Source organism: Hemiscyllium ocellatum, chromosome 37 (assembly GCF_020745735.1).
Source record: "Hemiscyllium ocellatum isolate sHemOce1 chromosome 37, sHemOce1.pat.X.cur, whole genome shotgun sequence".
In the NCBI taxonomy this organism is placed as follows: Eukaryota; Metazoa; Chordata; class Chondrichthyes; order Orectolobiformes; family Hemiscylliidae; genus Hemiscyllium; species Hemiscyllium ocellatum.
Window position 1 is genome coordinate 33,994,822 of NC_083437.1, and position 15,177 is coordinate 34,009,998.

Consider the following 15,177-nt stretch of genomic DNA (forward strand, 5'->3'; position numbering starts at 1 on the left):
GAACTTTGTCTGTTTTAAGTATTTTATTGAGGGGGCTTTTGGGTACAGTACAGATGTATGAAATTAAATCCCGCCTCAGGCGACTGACTGTGTGGAGTTTGCACGTTCTCCCCGTGTCTGCGTGGGTTTCCTCCGGGTGCTCCGGTTTCCTCCCACAGTCCAAAGATGTGCAGGTCAGGTGAATTGGCTATGCTAAATTGCCCGTAGTATTAGGTAAGGGGCAAATGTAGGGGTATGGGTGGGTTTCGCTTCGGCGGGTCAGTGTGGACTTGCTGGGCCGAAGGGCCTGTTTCCACACTGTAAGTAATCTAATCTCACGGGATTGCATGTTATCATTTGTTTTCAATTGTTTGTTCTATTAAGTAATCTGGTTTAGTCTATTTTACCTGTTAACTTTACTGAGCAAAATATTTTTTTTTTGTTAAACCCAAATCTGTAACCTTGCATGCTTACCTTTTGTTGAGGTACCACTTTGTTAAAGCTAATGAAAAAGATCATGCCGTACCTCAGTCTGCGATCTGACATATCCAGTAATAATATCAGATGGGACCATAATAGTGTGTAACTGGTCATTTTAGTTTTCAAAGATCAAAGTGTATCAATTGCAAAATAACTGTGCTTTTTAGTGACATCACCTTTACTGTACACCATCCAGTGGAAATATTTCCACATGCTTCACCTAAATTATTTAGTTACCTCTAGAATGTTTCAGCAATTCTGCACCAATATGCCACGGTAGCCTAGTGATTTATGAACTAAATGAGCCAGAGTTCGAGGTCAGTTGCACTGTGACAATTTGAGAACTTGGATTTGATGTAGAGCTGGTAACTTGAACACTGTCACAGATAAAAATCAGACCCACTATGACATACCAACTTGTTCACTAAAGCCATTCAGGAAGGCAAACTATTCCAATGTGGCCTGAACTACATGTGACTCATGTCTCGCTTTGCATTGGTCAACTCTTTCTTACTTCCCTCAGAACAATAAATGAAACTTTGTGACACATAACTGAAAAAATGTGTGTCAATAAATTATAACAGTGTATTTTTGAGGATCAAGGCCAGAACTCTACTTTGTCTTCTCATTATGTGATCAATGGTTCAATTGGTAGCACACTTGCCTCTGATTTCGCTCATGGGTTCAAGACCTTTCAAAAAAATGTTTTTTTTAAATTTAATATACTTTTATAATCGGATGTGTGGTGCTGGAAAAGGCCTTTGATCTCGAGCAGCTGCAGTCCTCACTTTCTAATACTTTCCTAATCAACCTTTTCAGAGATATTATACAGCTTTGGAGCAGGTGGACTTGAATCTAGTGTCTCGGTCCAGCAGTAGGGATTGATTTTAGTGTTGTCACATGTACTGAGTTACAGTGAAAAGTGGTGTTTTATATGCTATACAGGTAGATCATAACATACAAAGTGTGTCAGGGTAGCAGAACAGCTTGCAGACTGCAGTTAGAGTGAGCGATCAAAATTAACATTTTGAGAGGTCCGTTCAAAAATCTGATAACAGTGGAGAAGAAGCTGTTCTTAAATCTGTTCATACGTGTTTTCAAACTTCCTAATGTTCTGCCAGGTGGACCTATACCTATAGGGAGACGCGGTCTCCCCTACGCTTGGGGGAAGGGGGGGGGGGGGAGCTGGACGCCTACTCAGAGTGCTTCAGAGAACATCTCTGGGACACCTGCACCTATCAACCCCACCGCCCTTACCACCCAATGCGGAGGAAGAACACCTCATCTGCTGCCTCCGGATCCTTCAACCCATTGGCATCAATGTGGACTTCACCAGTTTCCTCATTTCCCCCCTCCAACCCCCCCCCCCCCCCCACCTTACCCCAGTTCTAACCTTCCAGCTCAGCACAGTCCTCATGACCTGTCCATCTATCAATCGTCCTTCCCACCTATCTGTTCTCCCTCCTCTCCGACCTATCGCCTTCACCTCCACCCACCTATTGCACATTCAGCTACCTTCCCCAGAGCCCCCCCCCCCCCCATTTATCCCTCCACCTTGGAGGCTCCCAACCTCATTCCTGATGAAGGGCTTTGGCCCAAAATGTCAATTTTCCTGCTCCTCGGATGCTGCCTGACCTGCTGTGCTTTTCCAGCACCACTCTAATCTTGACTATTAATCCAGAGACCTAGGTGTTCTGGACACCTGGTTCAAATGCTGCTACATTGAATTAAGATGCTAATGTTGACCATAAATTCATTATCTGAAAAGTCTATCTGGTTCACTGATGCCCTTTAGGGAAGGTATTCTGCCATCCCTACCTGGTCTGGCCTACATGTGACTCCAGATCCAATGTGGTTGACTCTTTATGCCCTGTAGATGGAGAAGAAATGCTGGCCTAGTCAGCAAAGCCCACATTCTGTGAACAATCTTTTTTTAAAAGCAGCCCATCCCTAGTTGCCCTTGAGAAGGTGGTGGTGAACTGCCTTCTTGAACCATTCAATTCTAAGAGGTTGATCCATAAGATCCATAATTCCCTTTTGGGCTTTGGTGAGACTTGGTAGAAATTAATACTGGGCCATTTCACAGAGCAGTTGAGACTCTGTCAAGTTGTGGAATCACATATAGGTCAGACCAGGTGAGTATGGCAGGTTTCCTTCCCTGAAGGACATTATTGAGCCAATGTTTTTTTTCTGATAATCAGCAATGGTTTTTTTTAGTCATTGATAGATTCTTAATTCCAGATTTTTAAAAATTGAAATCCAATTCATCACTGTCTGCCAAAAATGGATTTCAGCTCAGGTCCCTAGAACATTAGCTGAGTTTCTGTATTAATAGTCCAGTGATAATATTGCTCGGCCATTGCTTCCACACACTGTTACAAATATTTGACTTTTATTCTTGACAAAATGATAACTTCTAATTTGAAATTTGATTTTTAAAGGTAATAGTCTTTCTAATTCAATCCCCGTATGTTTCTTTACTCCTAGAGATGCAATGGGTGTTCATTATTTGGCTTTATTGCTGCTTGAGCTGGAGCCATCCGATGAGATTTCCCAAATTCTGTCTGCAGATGCTCTCTACCAGCTTGGTTCTGTGGAAGAAACTCAGAAGTCTTTGCTGGGTTCTCTTGGCAAGAACCCTCAGCATTCTTCAATCTTGGCTCGGCTTGCTCTGCTTCAACTGAAGAAAGGCTTTCTGTATGACGCCAATCAGGTATGATAATCAGGAAGCTGGAATTCAGATGGTTATTGTGAGGTATTCCCCAGCTTTGTTACATTTGGTATTGTGATTTGTTGTTGTGAAAGAGAAAAATGATTCTGACATGATCAAAAATTGAGTTTTAAAGCAAATTGTTGATGAACAGATCTGTAGATACGTACAGCAACAAAGTGATTATTTACTGCTTCATATTTAAAAAAGATTATGCTGAGATTTGAGTATGGTTGGCAGTGTCAGCAATTTTTGCTCATCCCTACTTTGCTTCTGAGAAGGTGGTAGTGAGCTGCTGCCTTGAGCCACTGCAGTTTACATCAGTGTTGATATGTTGCTCAATCTGAAGATAATTGTTAAAAATCTCACAACACCAGGTTATAGTCCAACAGGTTCAATTGGAAGCACTAGCTTTCGGAGCGCCGCTCCTTCATCAGGTGATAGTGGTTTGGCCACAATCACCTGTTGAAGGAGCAGCGCTCCAAAAGCTAGTGCTTCCAATTAAACCTGTTGGATTATAACCCGATGTTGTGATTTTTAAAAAAAACTCTTATACACCCCAGTCCAACACCGGCATCTCCAAATCATGAAGATAATTGCACTCACTCCCTCACTCTCCCTATGGTACAATGTCTTCCTCTGTTTCAATATTTATTTGTCCTTTTAACTATGTTCTCTGCCTTTCACTGCATAACTTGCATGCCTTAATGAATTGTAATGTGGTTTCCCAATCCCTTTTCTCATTCTCCAATTTGAATGAGATGTTTTAATCATGGGAACACACAACTTAAATTTTGCATAACAATTGAGGGTGGGTGGCAGTGGGTTATTTCTTCATCAAAAGGATTATCAAAACCTGGCCTATCAAAGCAGATAGTATAAAAGTGATCAGAGTCACTGAGACATCTTTGTAGAGAAACAAAGGGTTGATTGACATCAGAAGAAAAGAAACGATGTGGGGTTTTGTCTATGAACATTTTAAAGGTCCTTCCTTTTCTGGTTCTCTGATTTTTACCTTTACCAAGGTTGCTAGTTAGATTATTTTTGAGGAAATTTCTCATATTCAAAATTTGAAATGTAAAAAAAATCTTGGTGCAACATTTGCTAAGTAGAGAAAATTCCATAGCTTCTCAACCTAAATCTTTTTTTTAACCACAAGATGGCACCAAAACCACAGATTACAGAATTTCTACAGTCAGCCAAAAATTTTTTTTCTCAAATTGCTTCAATGGAACATTTCAAATGGTCTTTGACAGAATTTGATTATGAAATTATGCTGTAGAGAGTTACAATTTAAATCTTAAACCATTTGGGACAGATTTAAGCTAACTAGAGAGAAAGCCGAACAGTGAAATGGATATAGATTGGAGATTTTGTTCAAATAATCTGCAAAGTAGCTGACGCTCTGTGTGAAAGTATGGCACTAAGGTGAGAACACTACATAGGAGGTAATTTGGCATTGTACTGAGAAATGGTCATGCTACAGAACTATGAGAACAGAAAGACTTGTATTTATAACTGCCATTCACAACTTCTGAATATTTTCTAGACAGTGAAATGTTTGAAGTGTTGAAACTTGTATGGGCATGATTAGAATTTTACTGAGGAGGTGTGTAAAATGAGTATGGTTACCTGTGGGAATGTCTCTGCAGGATGAATGGCATATTGCCTATTACAGCAGGAAATCAATCTGAGAGGCAGGAGGGGGTGGGTCATAGAGTCAAAACGATGTACAACACGGAAACAGACCATTTGGCCCAACTCGTCTATGCCGACCAGATATCCCCATCCAATCCAGTCCCACCTGTCAGCCCCTGGCCCATATCCTTCCAAACCCTTCCTATTCATATACACATCCCAGATGCCTTTTAAATTGTACCAGCCTCCACCACTTCCTCTGGCTTCCATACACATACCACTCTCTTTGTGAAAAGGTTGACCCTTAGGTCTCTCATCTTTCCCCTCTCACCCTGAACCTATGCCCTCGTTCTGGGCTCCCGCTCCCCAGGGACAAGACTTTGTCTATTTATCCTATCCATGCCCCTCCATGATTTTATAAACCTCTATAGGTCACTTCTCAGCTTCCGATGCTCCAGGGAAAACAGCGCCAGCCGGTTCAGCCTCTCCCTATAGCTCAAATCCTCCAACCCTGGCAACATCCTTATAAATCTTTTCTGAACCCTTTCAAGTTTCCTAACATCCTTCCAATAGGAAGGAGACCAGAATTGCATGCAATATTCCAAAAGTAGCCTAACCAATGTCCTGTACTGCCACAACTTAACCTCCCAACTCCTGTACTCAATGCTCTGACCAATAAACTAAAGCATACCAAATGCCGCCTTCACTATCCTATCTACGCTCCAAGGTCTCTTTGTTCAGCAACAGTCCCTAGGACCTTTACCATTAAGTGTATCAGTCCTGCTAAGATTTACTTTCCCAAAATACAGCACCTCGCATTTATCTTAATTAAACTCTATCTGCCATTGGCCCATCTGATCAAGATCCCATTGTAACCTGTGGTAACCTTCACTGTCCACTACACCACCAGTCTTGGTGTCATATGCAAACTTTCTAACTATACCTCTTACGCTCACATCCAAATCATTTATATAAATGATGAAAAGTAGTGGACCCAGCAGCAATCCTTGTAGCACTCCAATGGTCACAGGTCTCCAGTCTGAAAAACAACCCTCCACCACCACCTTCAACCTTTTGAGGCAGTTCTGTATCCAAATGGCTAGTTCTTCCTGTATTCCATGAGATCTAATCTTGCTCACCAATCTCCCATGGGGAACCTTGTCGAACGCCTTACTGAAGTCCATATAGATCACATCTATAGCTCTGCCCTCATCAATCCTCTTTGTTACATCTATAGAAAACCCAGGCAAGTTTGCAAGACATGATTTCCCACACATAAAGCATGTTGACTATCCCTAATCAGTCCTTGCCTTTCCAAATACATGTGCATCCTGTCCCTCAGGATTCCCTCCAACAATGTGCCCACCACCGAGGTCAGGCTCACCGGTCTATAGTTCCCTGGCTTGTCCTTACCACCTTTCTTAAATCGTGGCATTATGTTAGCCAACCTCCGGTCTTCTGGCACTAGAGTGCTAATAGTGCTTTTCTGCTGAACTTCCAGCCCAAGAATGTAGGAGTGTGCAGCTCAGGCCACCAACTCCAGACTTTCCATTTTGGTCAGACTGTAGCACCAAATTTTCTACATCACTGGATCAGAAACATTAAGCTGTCCAATTGACTGCTCAGACTGTGTACCAAATGATGTACAAGTTCTCTATTCTCCTTGATGTTAATGCATTCTTCCTACCCCACATCTTCTTCATCTTCCACCAGCTCTGTTACTTTGTTTATCTGCCTTTTAACTTTCTTCCCCCGTTAATGATGATCTCATCTACAGATTCTTACTCTCTCTCCTTCCTTCACACCATGTTGATTCCTCGTATGCATGAAGTACAAATACTCCATTAGTTCACTTTTGTGCCAAATCATTGATTTTTTTCTCTCTCTAAAAACAACTGACGGTAAGTTGTCAACAGCTCAACTGTATCTAATCCGAAGGATCATCGCCATTGAAATGCAAAACCCATACTGAGTCTGCATTATTGTTACCAGTACTGCTACTCCCATTTTAATACCACCTCATTGCATGCTTTGTAACAACCCCAGTCATCAGCTGTTCTGTCTTCTCTTTCCTATTTGAAACACTTTTATTTTATTTTTTTTTATCCTTGCACTAGAATTGTAGATATTGTACAAGGATGTGGGCATTTAGTCGTAGATAGCCATTACTTAAAATTTTCCTTCCTCCCATTTTAATGTACTTTTGCTCTTCTTTTGAAATTTCTTTAACTCTTCAACCAATTGATTCTTTCCCCATTTTTTAAAAATTAAATTGGAATTATTGTGGTAGATTCCTCACCCTGTGCTGCTCTTTTTACAAAGCAGCACATTTTCTTCAGTAAATGACTGATTCCTTTTGAAAAAGGAGCATTAACTAACTTTTGGAATGAACTGAAAGTACATTTTGCATTCATCAAAGGAAGGGCAAACTAAATAGGTCTCTTCTAGAGATTGAAACCTCCGAAGAAAAGTTGTTTGTCTTCAGTCTTTCAACCTTTGGGCTTTCCTAATGTGTTTTTATTTGCAATCAGTTTGGACCTTAATAATCTCATTTATGCAAGGCAATGATATAAATAACTGGTTTATCTAGTGAACGGGATATTAGGTCATAACTTAGTGCCTCATCTGAAACAACGTGGCTCAGTGGCTAGCACTGCTGCCTCACAGCACCAGGGACCTGGTTCAATTCCCGCCTCGGGCAATGTCTGTGTCGAGTTTACACGTTCTCTCCAATGTCTGCGTGGGATTCCTCCAGGTGCTCCGGTTTCCTCCCACAATCCAAAGATGTGCAGGTTAGGTGAACTGGCCATGCTAAATTGCCCATAATGCATTAATCAGAGGTTAGAAAAATATGTAGGGTAGGGGAATAGGTCTGGGTGGGTTGCTCTTCGAAGGTCGGTGTGGACTTGTTGGGCCGAAGGGTCTGTTCTCACACTGTAGGGAATCTAATCTAATAAACCTAAATTATGGGCTTTATATGACAATAGGAATGAACATAGAGGCTTACTGGCTCCAGTCCTGCTAGGACCATGGGAAGGTCACCTTTCAAACACAACGACATGGTATTAAATTGATAGTTTTATGTCTTTTGGAAATGAGGAAAAAAATCCAGATTTTTGAAGGGGGAGTAATTTGGCTTGTGGTCATTCACCCTTTTTGGGGAATTTACATCAAAAACAAAAAAGATTGGATTTGTAATAAACAGATGACTATGGTTTTATTTTGCCTATTGTACTGTACAAAAGTGTATAAATATTGTGTTAACAAGTTTGGTTTAATCGGCAGTCAGGAAATTCATTAGGAGAGTCATTACAACCTTATCTAAACTCTCAACGCAAAGATTTAATATGTACGAAATAACTCCACAGACGTCCGTGTCCTGTCACCAAGTCGGCCTTTATTTACACATGCACAGTACTTGTCACGGGCCCAGCTTCCTCGGCCACTGAGTGAACAGAACTTCAATCCTGTTTATAAATGTCAGCCAGGGCTCCCTGATTGGGGCTGTTAACCTGGTCCAATCAGGGAACTCATTCTATGAGGTCCACCTGGCTGATCTTGCTACAGTAATTGCATCTGCGCACACAGCCCCCACCCCACCAAGTCTGGGCACGTCGGCTGCTCTTTTTCTTGTAGCCATTCCTGGGGTGTTTTTGCACCAGATCTGGATCCTGCGGACTCTGCCTCAGATACGGGCGGTGTGTACTGCTCAGCAGCTACATTTTATACCCAGAGCATCATAGAAGAAATTCATTCTCCACTTCAAGGAATAAATGCTTTGAAGTGGCAATGCCTGCCATGTTAATCCCAGACTGTGAAATTTCTTCGAAGATGACAAAGGGGGAGAACCAACAGCCTTTCTAGCTGTTCTGAGGAACTGGGTACATATTGCTCCTGCCCTGTTTGCAGCTTTTTTGACCTACACACGAGTTCAGGTTCACTTCATCTACCCGAACTTTGTACATCATGGGACCTGACCCCTCATCGACCATGCCTGTACCCGTACAGGGAAGATTCAGTCATTTTGGCACCATATTTGTCCCCTGAAGTAAACTCTTTCACTCGAGTAGCAGAATCTCGTCTCACTACCACCACACCCCTGGCCCCCAGATCTAAAAAGATAAGATTTATCCTGATGCAGAATCTTCTCCCCATTCACAATTCTGCTGGAGCAATCCCCGTGATTATATGAGGGATGGTCCAATGATCAAATAGGAACCATGACAGTTTGGTATCACGTGAAGCTGTAGGCTTTTTTTTTTAAGGTTGCCTTTAAAGTTTAGGCTGTTCTTTCCACGAGACATTGGACAGTAGATTGTATGGAGCTGTCCTGAATGCCATTCAACTTCAGGAAATACTCAAATTCCTTGCTGGTAATTGATAGTCTGTGACCAACACCTCTGGGAATCCGTATATTGCAAAAGATGTTTGCGGCTTCTCTGTTGTTGTCCCAGTGTTTGATGAAGTAACTCTGCATGTCCGATCAATTTGAGTGAGCGTCTACAAAGATTAAGAACATTGAACAATGAAAGGGTTGGCATAGTCGACAAGTAACTGAGTCCAGGGTTTCCCCAACTATTTCCACGAAGATGGGAGAGTTGCTGTCATTAATTTTTGTCCTTGTTGGCAATCTGGGCACAGCCCCACCAACATGGTTATATCTGCATCCAGTCCGGGCCACCATACAACGTCTTGCCAACTTCTTCATTCTGGACACTATTGGATGATCCTAGTGGAGTTCAGCCAGTATCTGACAGTGAGCTTTATCGGGACAAACACTCTTGCTCCCCTTAATAAAAAGCTGTCCACTATGGTGATCTGGTCTCATTGTGTCCAGAAAGGTTTCTGTTCTAGTTGTGATGACCCTTTTTGTTTCAGCCACACCCCAAGGAACTTTCTCATGAATGCCTTTGTGACCTCCAGCCTGCTTCCATCTTCATTTGGCTGAGGCATGGGTTTTGTTTTGGGGTTTTACTGATCGCTGGCCGAGAGACCCTCCATTAAAGGATATGTCCTGAGTGAGGCTATGCAATTGTCTTCTCTTGTGATGGTGTTTCCCAAGCTCAGTTAGCCTGGCAAGGGTGTCCACTATCATCAGCATATCTTCTAATTCATTTTGCAGTATTTTTTAATAATTAAACCCGGCTGCAATGCTTGTTTGAAGTCCACTTGGGCTTCAGTTAGTAGGTACTTTAGCATGATTATATCATTAATCCCACATACCAAATGGTGTCCCAGCCTCTCAGTAAGGGTTAAACCAAAGTCACATGCCTTAACCTCGTCAAAACTCACAACACTGATTCCCCTAATTCTCAAACAGCTGAGTAATCTCATTAGTTAGAAAAGGCTTAGGGTCATAATATTCCTTAACTATATCCTTCAACTCTTGAAATGTTTTATTCTCCGGTGCTTAATAACTGAAAAAGCTGCAGGTCCACAAGCTGTCAGGAGAATTACTCTGTTTTTCATCTGCCTCAATGTCTTTTGTAAGGGGAAGTGGAAAATGCATTATTTCATACATGAGCCCAGACTTCGGTAGGATGAAACAAGTTAAGTTTCCCAACTACATGCCAGAAATATTCACCCCCAACTCAAAGATGACTGTTCACAAGTTAATTTCTTCAGGAGTATATATTGTTTTCTCTTGTCTCCACTAAAGCAACTACAGAGGCCAGTATCTCATCATCCAACTTGCCCTTTATTTACCTGTGCATAGTGCTTGGCATTGGTCAGACTTCCTCTGAGACAGCTGTTAGAATGAACAAAATTTCTGACACTCCTGTTTATATCTGTCAGCCAGGGTTCCCTGACTGGACCAGTTTAACAGCCCCAATCGGGGAACTCATTCTCTGAGTCCAACGGGCTGACTTCATTACAGTCACAACAATTTATATATCTTGGCAGGCACTTTGGTCTCACGTTATGTGTGGACTCTGAGTTGCATGTAGGCAAGTGTGGCAGATTTCCTTTCATTCCTTTTGAACATTGAGTGAATTGGTTTAATTTTCACTGTTGCAAATTTTATTCTGTAACTCAATGGGGCAGGATTTGAATTCATGATCTTAGGTTTGTAAGTTATACTGTAAATCACCACTTTACACTATTTAGCCAGCTGTGTATTATGACTTTCAGATGTGGATATATTGTGGAAAGGACATTACAATCAAATACCAACTCTGGGCACAGCAAACTCACCAAAATGAGACAAGTTTGCAAAAGAAAGATTTCAGAGAAGCTTATAAGGGACTTTGTGATTAAAATTGTTACTGGGGCTGACTAAAGAGTCTTGTCTTTCCAGATACCGTATTTTCCAGTAATTAATTGCTGAGGAAGGGTCAGTAATTTAAAGGGCCTCCAATTTTTGAGGTCTCACCAAACATGTCTTCTTTTTTAAAGCTAATAAAGAAAGTCATTGAGATCGGTGATACTTCCTGCCTCCTGCCCATAATGGACATTTTCAAGTCAGAAGATCGAGACCTAATGCAGAAACATTGCCATTCCAGTGCGATGTCAATCCTACACAATAAGGAAGGTGACACCTATGTAAAGGAAGCAGTGGCCTATCTCTCTCTGGCTATAATTTTATCAGGTTAGTGGCGGAAGTTGTTCGTTAGACTAGATGCGATCAGTGGGATGAAACTTGGATCAGGATTATATTAATATCCTAAGAATGACATGGGGGGGAATGATGACACTTAAACACTCAGTGAATCAGGAAGACTGGAAATCTCAGGGCTTGCACACAATTCATAAACACTGAGGCTGCTGTGACAAACTTATCCACATTTATTATCATACAGAATTTTATTCTTATCATTAGATTTTGAGCACTAAGTTGATTAAGAACAAGAAATAGTCAGAGATCATTCGCCATTTGAGCTTGAATTGGCATTGGCTTGGAGTGTGGCTGATTTGAACCTCCACTCAATTTGTCTGACACTGTCAGCCAATATAACTTTCACTTTCCTTTTAGAAGGTTCCAATTATCCTAGTATTTACTGCCTTTGAGGTTGGGGTAGAACAGCTTTTGATTTCCAGTCCACCAATTCGTCATCTTTCATCAGTGAAGCATTGTTATCCTTAACCCTTTGCGAAGGAATTTTTTCATGAATGTCTTCGTGACGTCCAGCCTGCTTTCATTCTAAATCCAAGTTCCACCCTACAGAAACGCTTGACTCAAAATGACCTCTGCTGTATATGATGCGGCTTGTTCAGTATTCCCATTCTTCTCTACTTCCACTGGAGCTTCCACATCCCTCATTAGCTTGTGCTCATTTTCAAATCTATTTCAAAGCTGCATCCTGAGCAGAAACAGTCAATTCTATCTATATTTTGCGCGAGGATGTAAAAATAATCCCTTTGTTTTGTAATCATACAATGGTTACGATCCCAAATAAGGCCATTTGTCCCAAAATGTGCAAGCGAAATTCGGCTATTTTCACTCCCTTTTGTTTCCTTGTAGTATTTCTGCTTGTCTAATTCCTGTTCAGAAGCCAGAATTGAGTCTGCCTCCACCAACCTTTTAGGCAGTATCTCCCAAATTGTAATTGCACGTTGCATATGAATGTTTTTCTTCACGTGTCTGGTTCTTTTACCAATCACCTTTTTTAAAGTGTCCCCTGGTTCTAGCCCCTTATAGGAGTGGTAATAGTTGTTTCCAACTACACTGCCTGAATCTCAATAACACCATAAGACATAGGAGCAGAAATTAGGCTATTCAGTCCATTTGAGTGTGCTCCGCCATGTTTGAATGGTGATAAGTTTCTCAAGCCCCATTCTCCCACTTTTACCCCTAACCCTTGATTCCTTGATAATCAAGAACATGTCTGTCTCGATCTTAAATATACTCTGACCTGGCCTCCAAGCCATCTGTAGCAATGAATTCCATAGATTCACCACTCTCTAGCTGAAGACGTTGCTCCTTATCTCCATTCTAAAGGTCTACCCTTTTTACTCTAAGGCTATGCCCTCTGATCCTGGTACTCCTACCAATGGAAACATCTTCCCAACATCTACTCTGTCCAGGCCATTCAATATTCTGTAAGTTTCACTTAGATCTCTCCTCATCCTTCTAAACTTCATTGGTTATAAACAGAGTCCTCAAACATTCCTCGTTTGTTAAGCTTCTCATTCCTGGGACCATTCCTCTGAACACTCTCCAGGGCCAGTACTACCTTTCTGAGATATGTGGCTCAAAACTGCACACAATACTGCAAATGGTGTGTGGCCAGAGCCTCCGAAGTACATCCTTGCTTTTATATTCAAGTCCTCACAAAATAAATGCCATCATTGCATTTGTCTTCCTAACTACTGACTCAACCTGCAAGTTTACCTTGAGATAATCCTCGACTAGATTCCCAAGTTTCTTTGCACTTCAGACTTCTGAATTTTCTCTCCATTTTGAAAATAGTCCATGCCTCTATTCTTTCTACCAAAGTACATGACCTCTCGCCCTCTCACGTTCTGCGAGTGTGAGTATGTGTAAACTTAAGCTGACAGAATTTTTGTTTTTGAAGAAACGGAGGTGAAGAGCTGAGGTCATTTAGGATCACGTCTTACAAAGATTGAGGAGAGTAAACAGAAGATAGGACAAATCTGGAATTTAAATGACAGAGTTTGTGTTTCAGTAGTCCTGCCGCAATTACAATCTCCTGCAGTATTTTCCCAACTTGGCATGTGCTGTGCGTGTTGGAACAATGTCCATGGAGAGGCATTCCATGGCCCTCCTTGTCCAAGTCCTCCATGCCTCATCGTATGGAGGACTATGCTGGGAATTGTCATCAGTGTGTGAGGTGAATGTGATTGCTCAGAATATGAAGAATATATTTTATTTCTGAAATTCCTCACAGAGGTTCATTAGATCTAGCCACAGCACAAGTTATCATCTCTGTGAAACTAGACATGGAGAAGTTGATGAGGAACAAATTCTAGCCAGCCCAGGACCAGCAATAATCTCCAGAGACTGATGAACAGTCTCCACATGAGGAAGTTGTAGCTGAAGGTCCCTTCAGGATGTGAAGGAAATTACAGAAATCCAGAGCCTATTGCCCTCACTGCCATTTTCTCCAGATGGAAGAGGTTACATTGTAGTTGCAGACTGGAATGTCTCTGGACACTTCACAGAACTATCCGTCTAAAGCAGGATTTGAGACCTGAAGGGTGGATGGTCATCCTATCCCAGTGGTTGTCAAGGTGGCAGTTGTACTCATTTTTTTGAGTAGCTGGATGCTTCTAAGGATGCGCTGGGTATCTGTGAAGAATCTCTTGATCCTCAAATGTATCAAGATTGTTATATCACAGGGTTTTATCTTGTTTCCCCATAACGAGGTCATGATAGCCTAGGCAGTAGGCTTTGCCAACATAGCTGACTTACCCAGATACAGGGTGCTGTAAACTGTACATTGTGTTGAAAACACCATATTGTAATGCAAATAACTTTTTCAAAAGAAAAAGGATTTATCAGTGCACAAGTTAAGTGTGATCTTCAGTAGACATCTGAGTTTGCAATGGGTACCTTGGAAGCTGCCATGATGCTCGTATCCTGGAGAAATGTCATGCTGTTTAATTTTGAAACGTCAAATGCCTTACAAGGATGGTTACTGGGGTGCAAGGGCTAACGTCTGAAACCATGATTTGACTCCTTTGTACGATCTCCTGACTGAGGCAGAGGATAGATACTGTGCTGCCCGATCTTTAATGAAAACTATCATGGAGCAGATGATAGTCCTTCTGAAGATGAGGTTCCAGTGCTTGTATTGGTCTCGGGATGCCTTGTAGTAACATCTGAATGTAGTGTACTGCATAATCCTTTCATGCTGTGCCCTGCACAACAGGAGCAATCAAAGAGGGAATATGATGGATGCTGAAGAGCTAGAAGAACGGCAGCAGTCTTCCAAGATGTAAGGTGATGCCTTACATCTTCAGTAAATGCACAACTCACTTGTTCCCCATTATCTGTCCTGCTTGTTATTTTCCCAATTAATTGACCAGTTTCCTTTTTACAGAATCATGTTGTTTCTGCCTAGTCATATACTTTTGTTAAATGTCCTGCTTTTACTTCCTGAATAATTGATCCTAGGATTTTTCCCATGTTAGGTTGGACGAACTAGCATAATGTTTCCTGATTTCTATCTGCCTCCTTTACTTTTTTTAAGTATATTTTTATTTTTAGAAAATAATTTTTTCTTTGGAATATTACAACAAATGCAAAACCGTACAATTCAAACCAATATTAAAAAACAAATCCACTAATTACATAAATAACAACTAATAACTAAGTTAACAAAAGGAAAATCTTAACAATAATAATAATGATAATAACCATAACATAGCTTAGCAAAACAAAGCAATAGCCCTCGATCATCGAGCAC

At 41.3% G+C, this 15,177-nt stretch overlaps 1 protein-coding gene across 1 annotated transcript in view; it reads left to right on the forward strand.

The window, feature by feature from the left end:
* Positions 1–15,177, forward strand: part of ttc34 (tetratricopeptide repeat domain 34) — a 79,519-nt gene that overhangs the window by 27,258 nt on the left and 37,084 nt on the right. The window contains exons 3-4 of the mRNA XM_060851954.1: positions 2,947–3,172; positions 11,204–11,396. Coding sequence (XP_060707937.1) covers positions 2,947–3,172; positions 11,204–11,396 — 419 coding nt within the window. The remainder of the gene's footprint in view (positions 1–2,946; positions 3,173–11,203; positions 11,397–15,177) is intronic.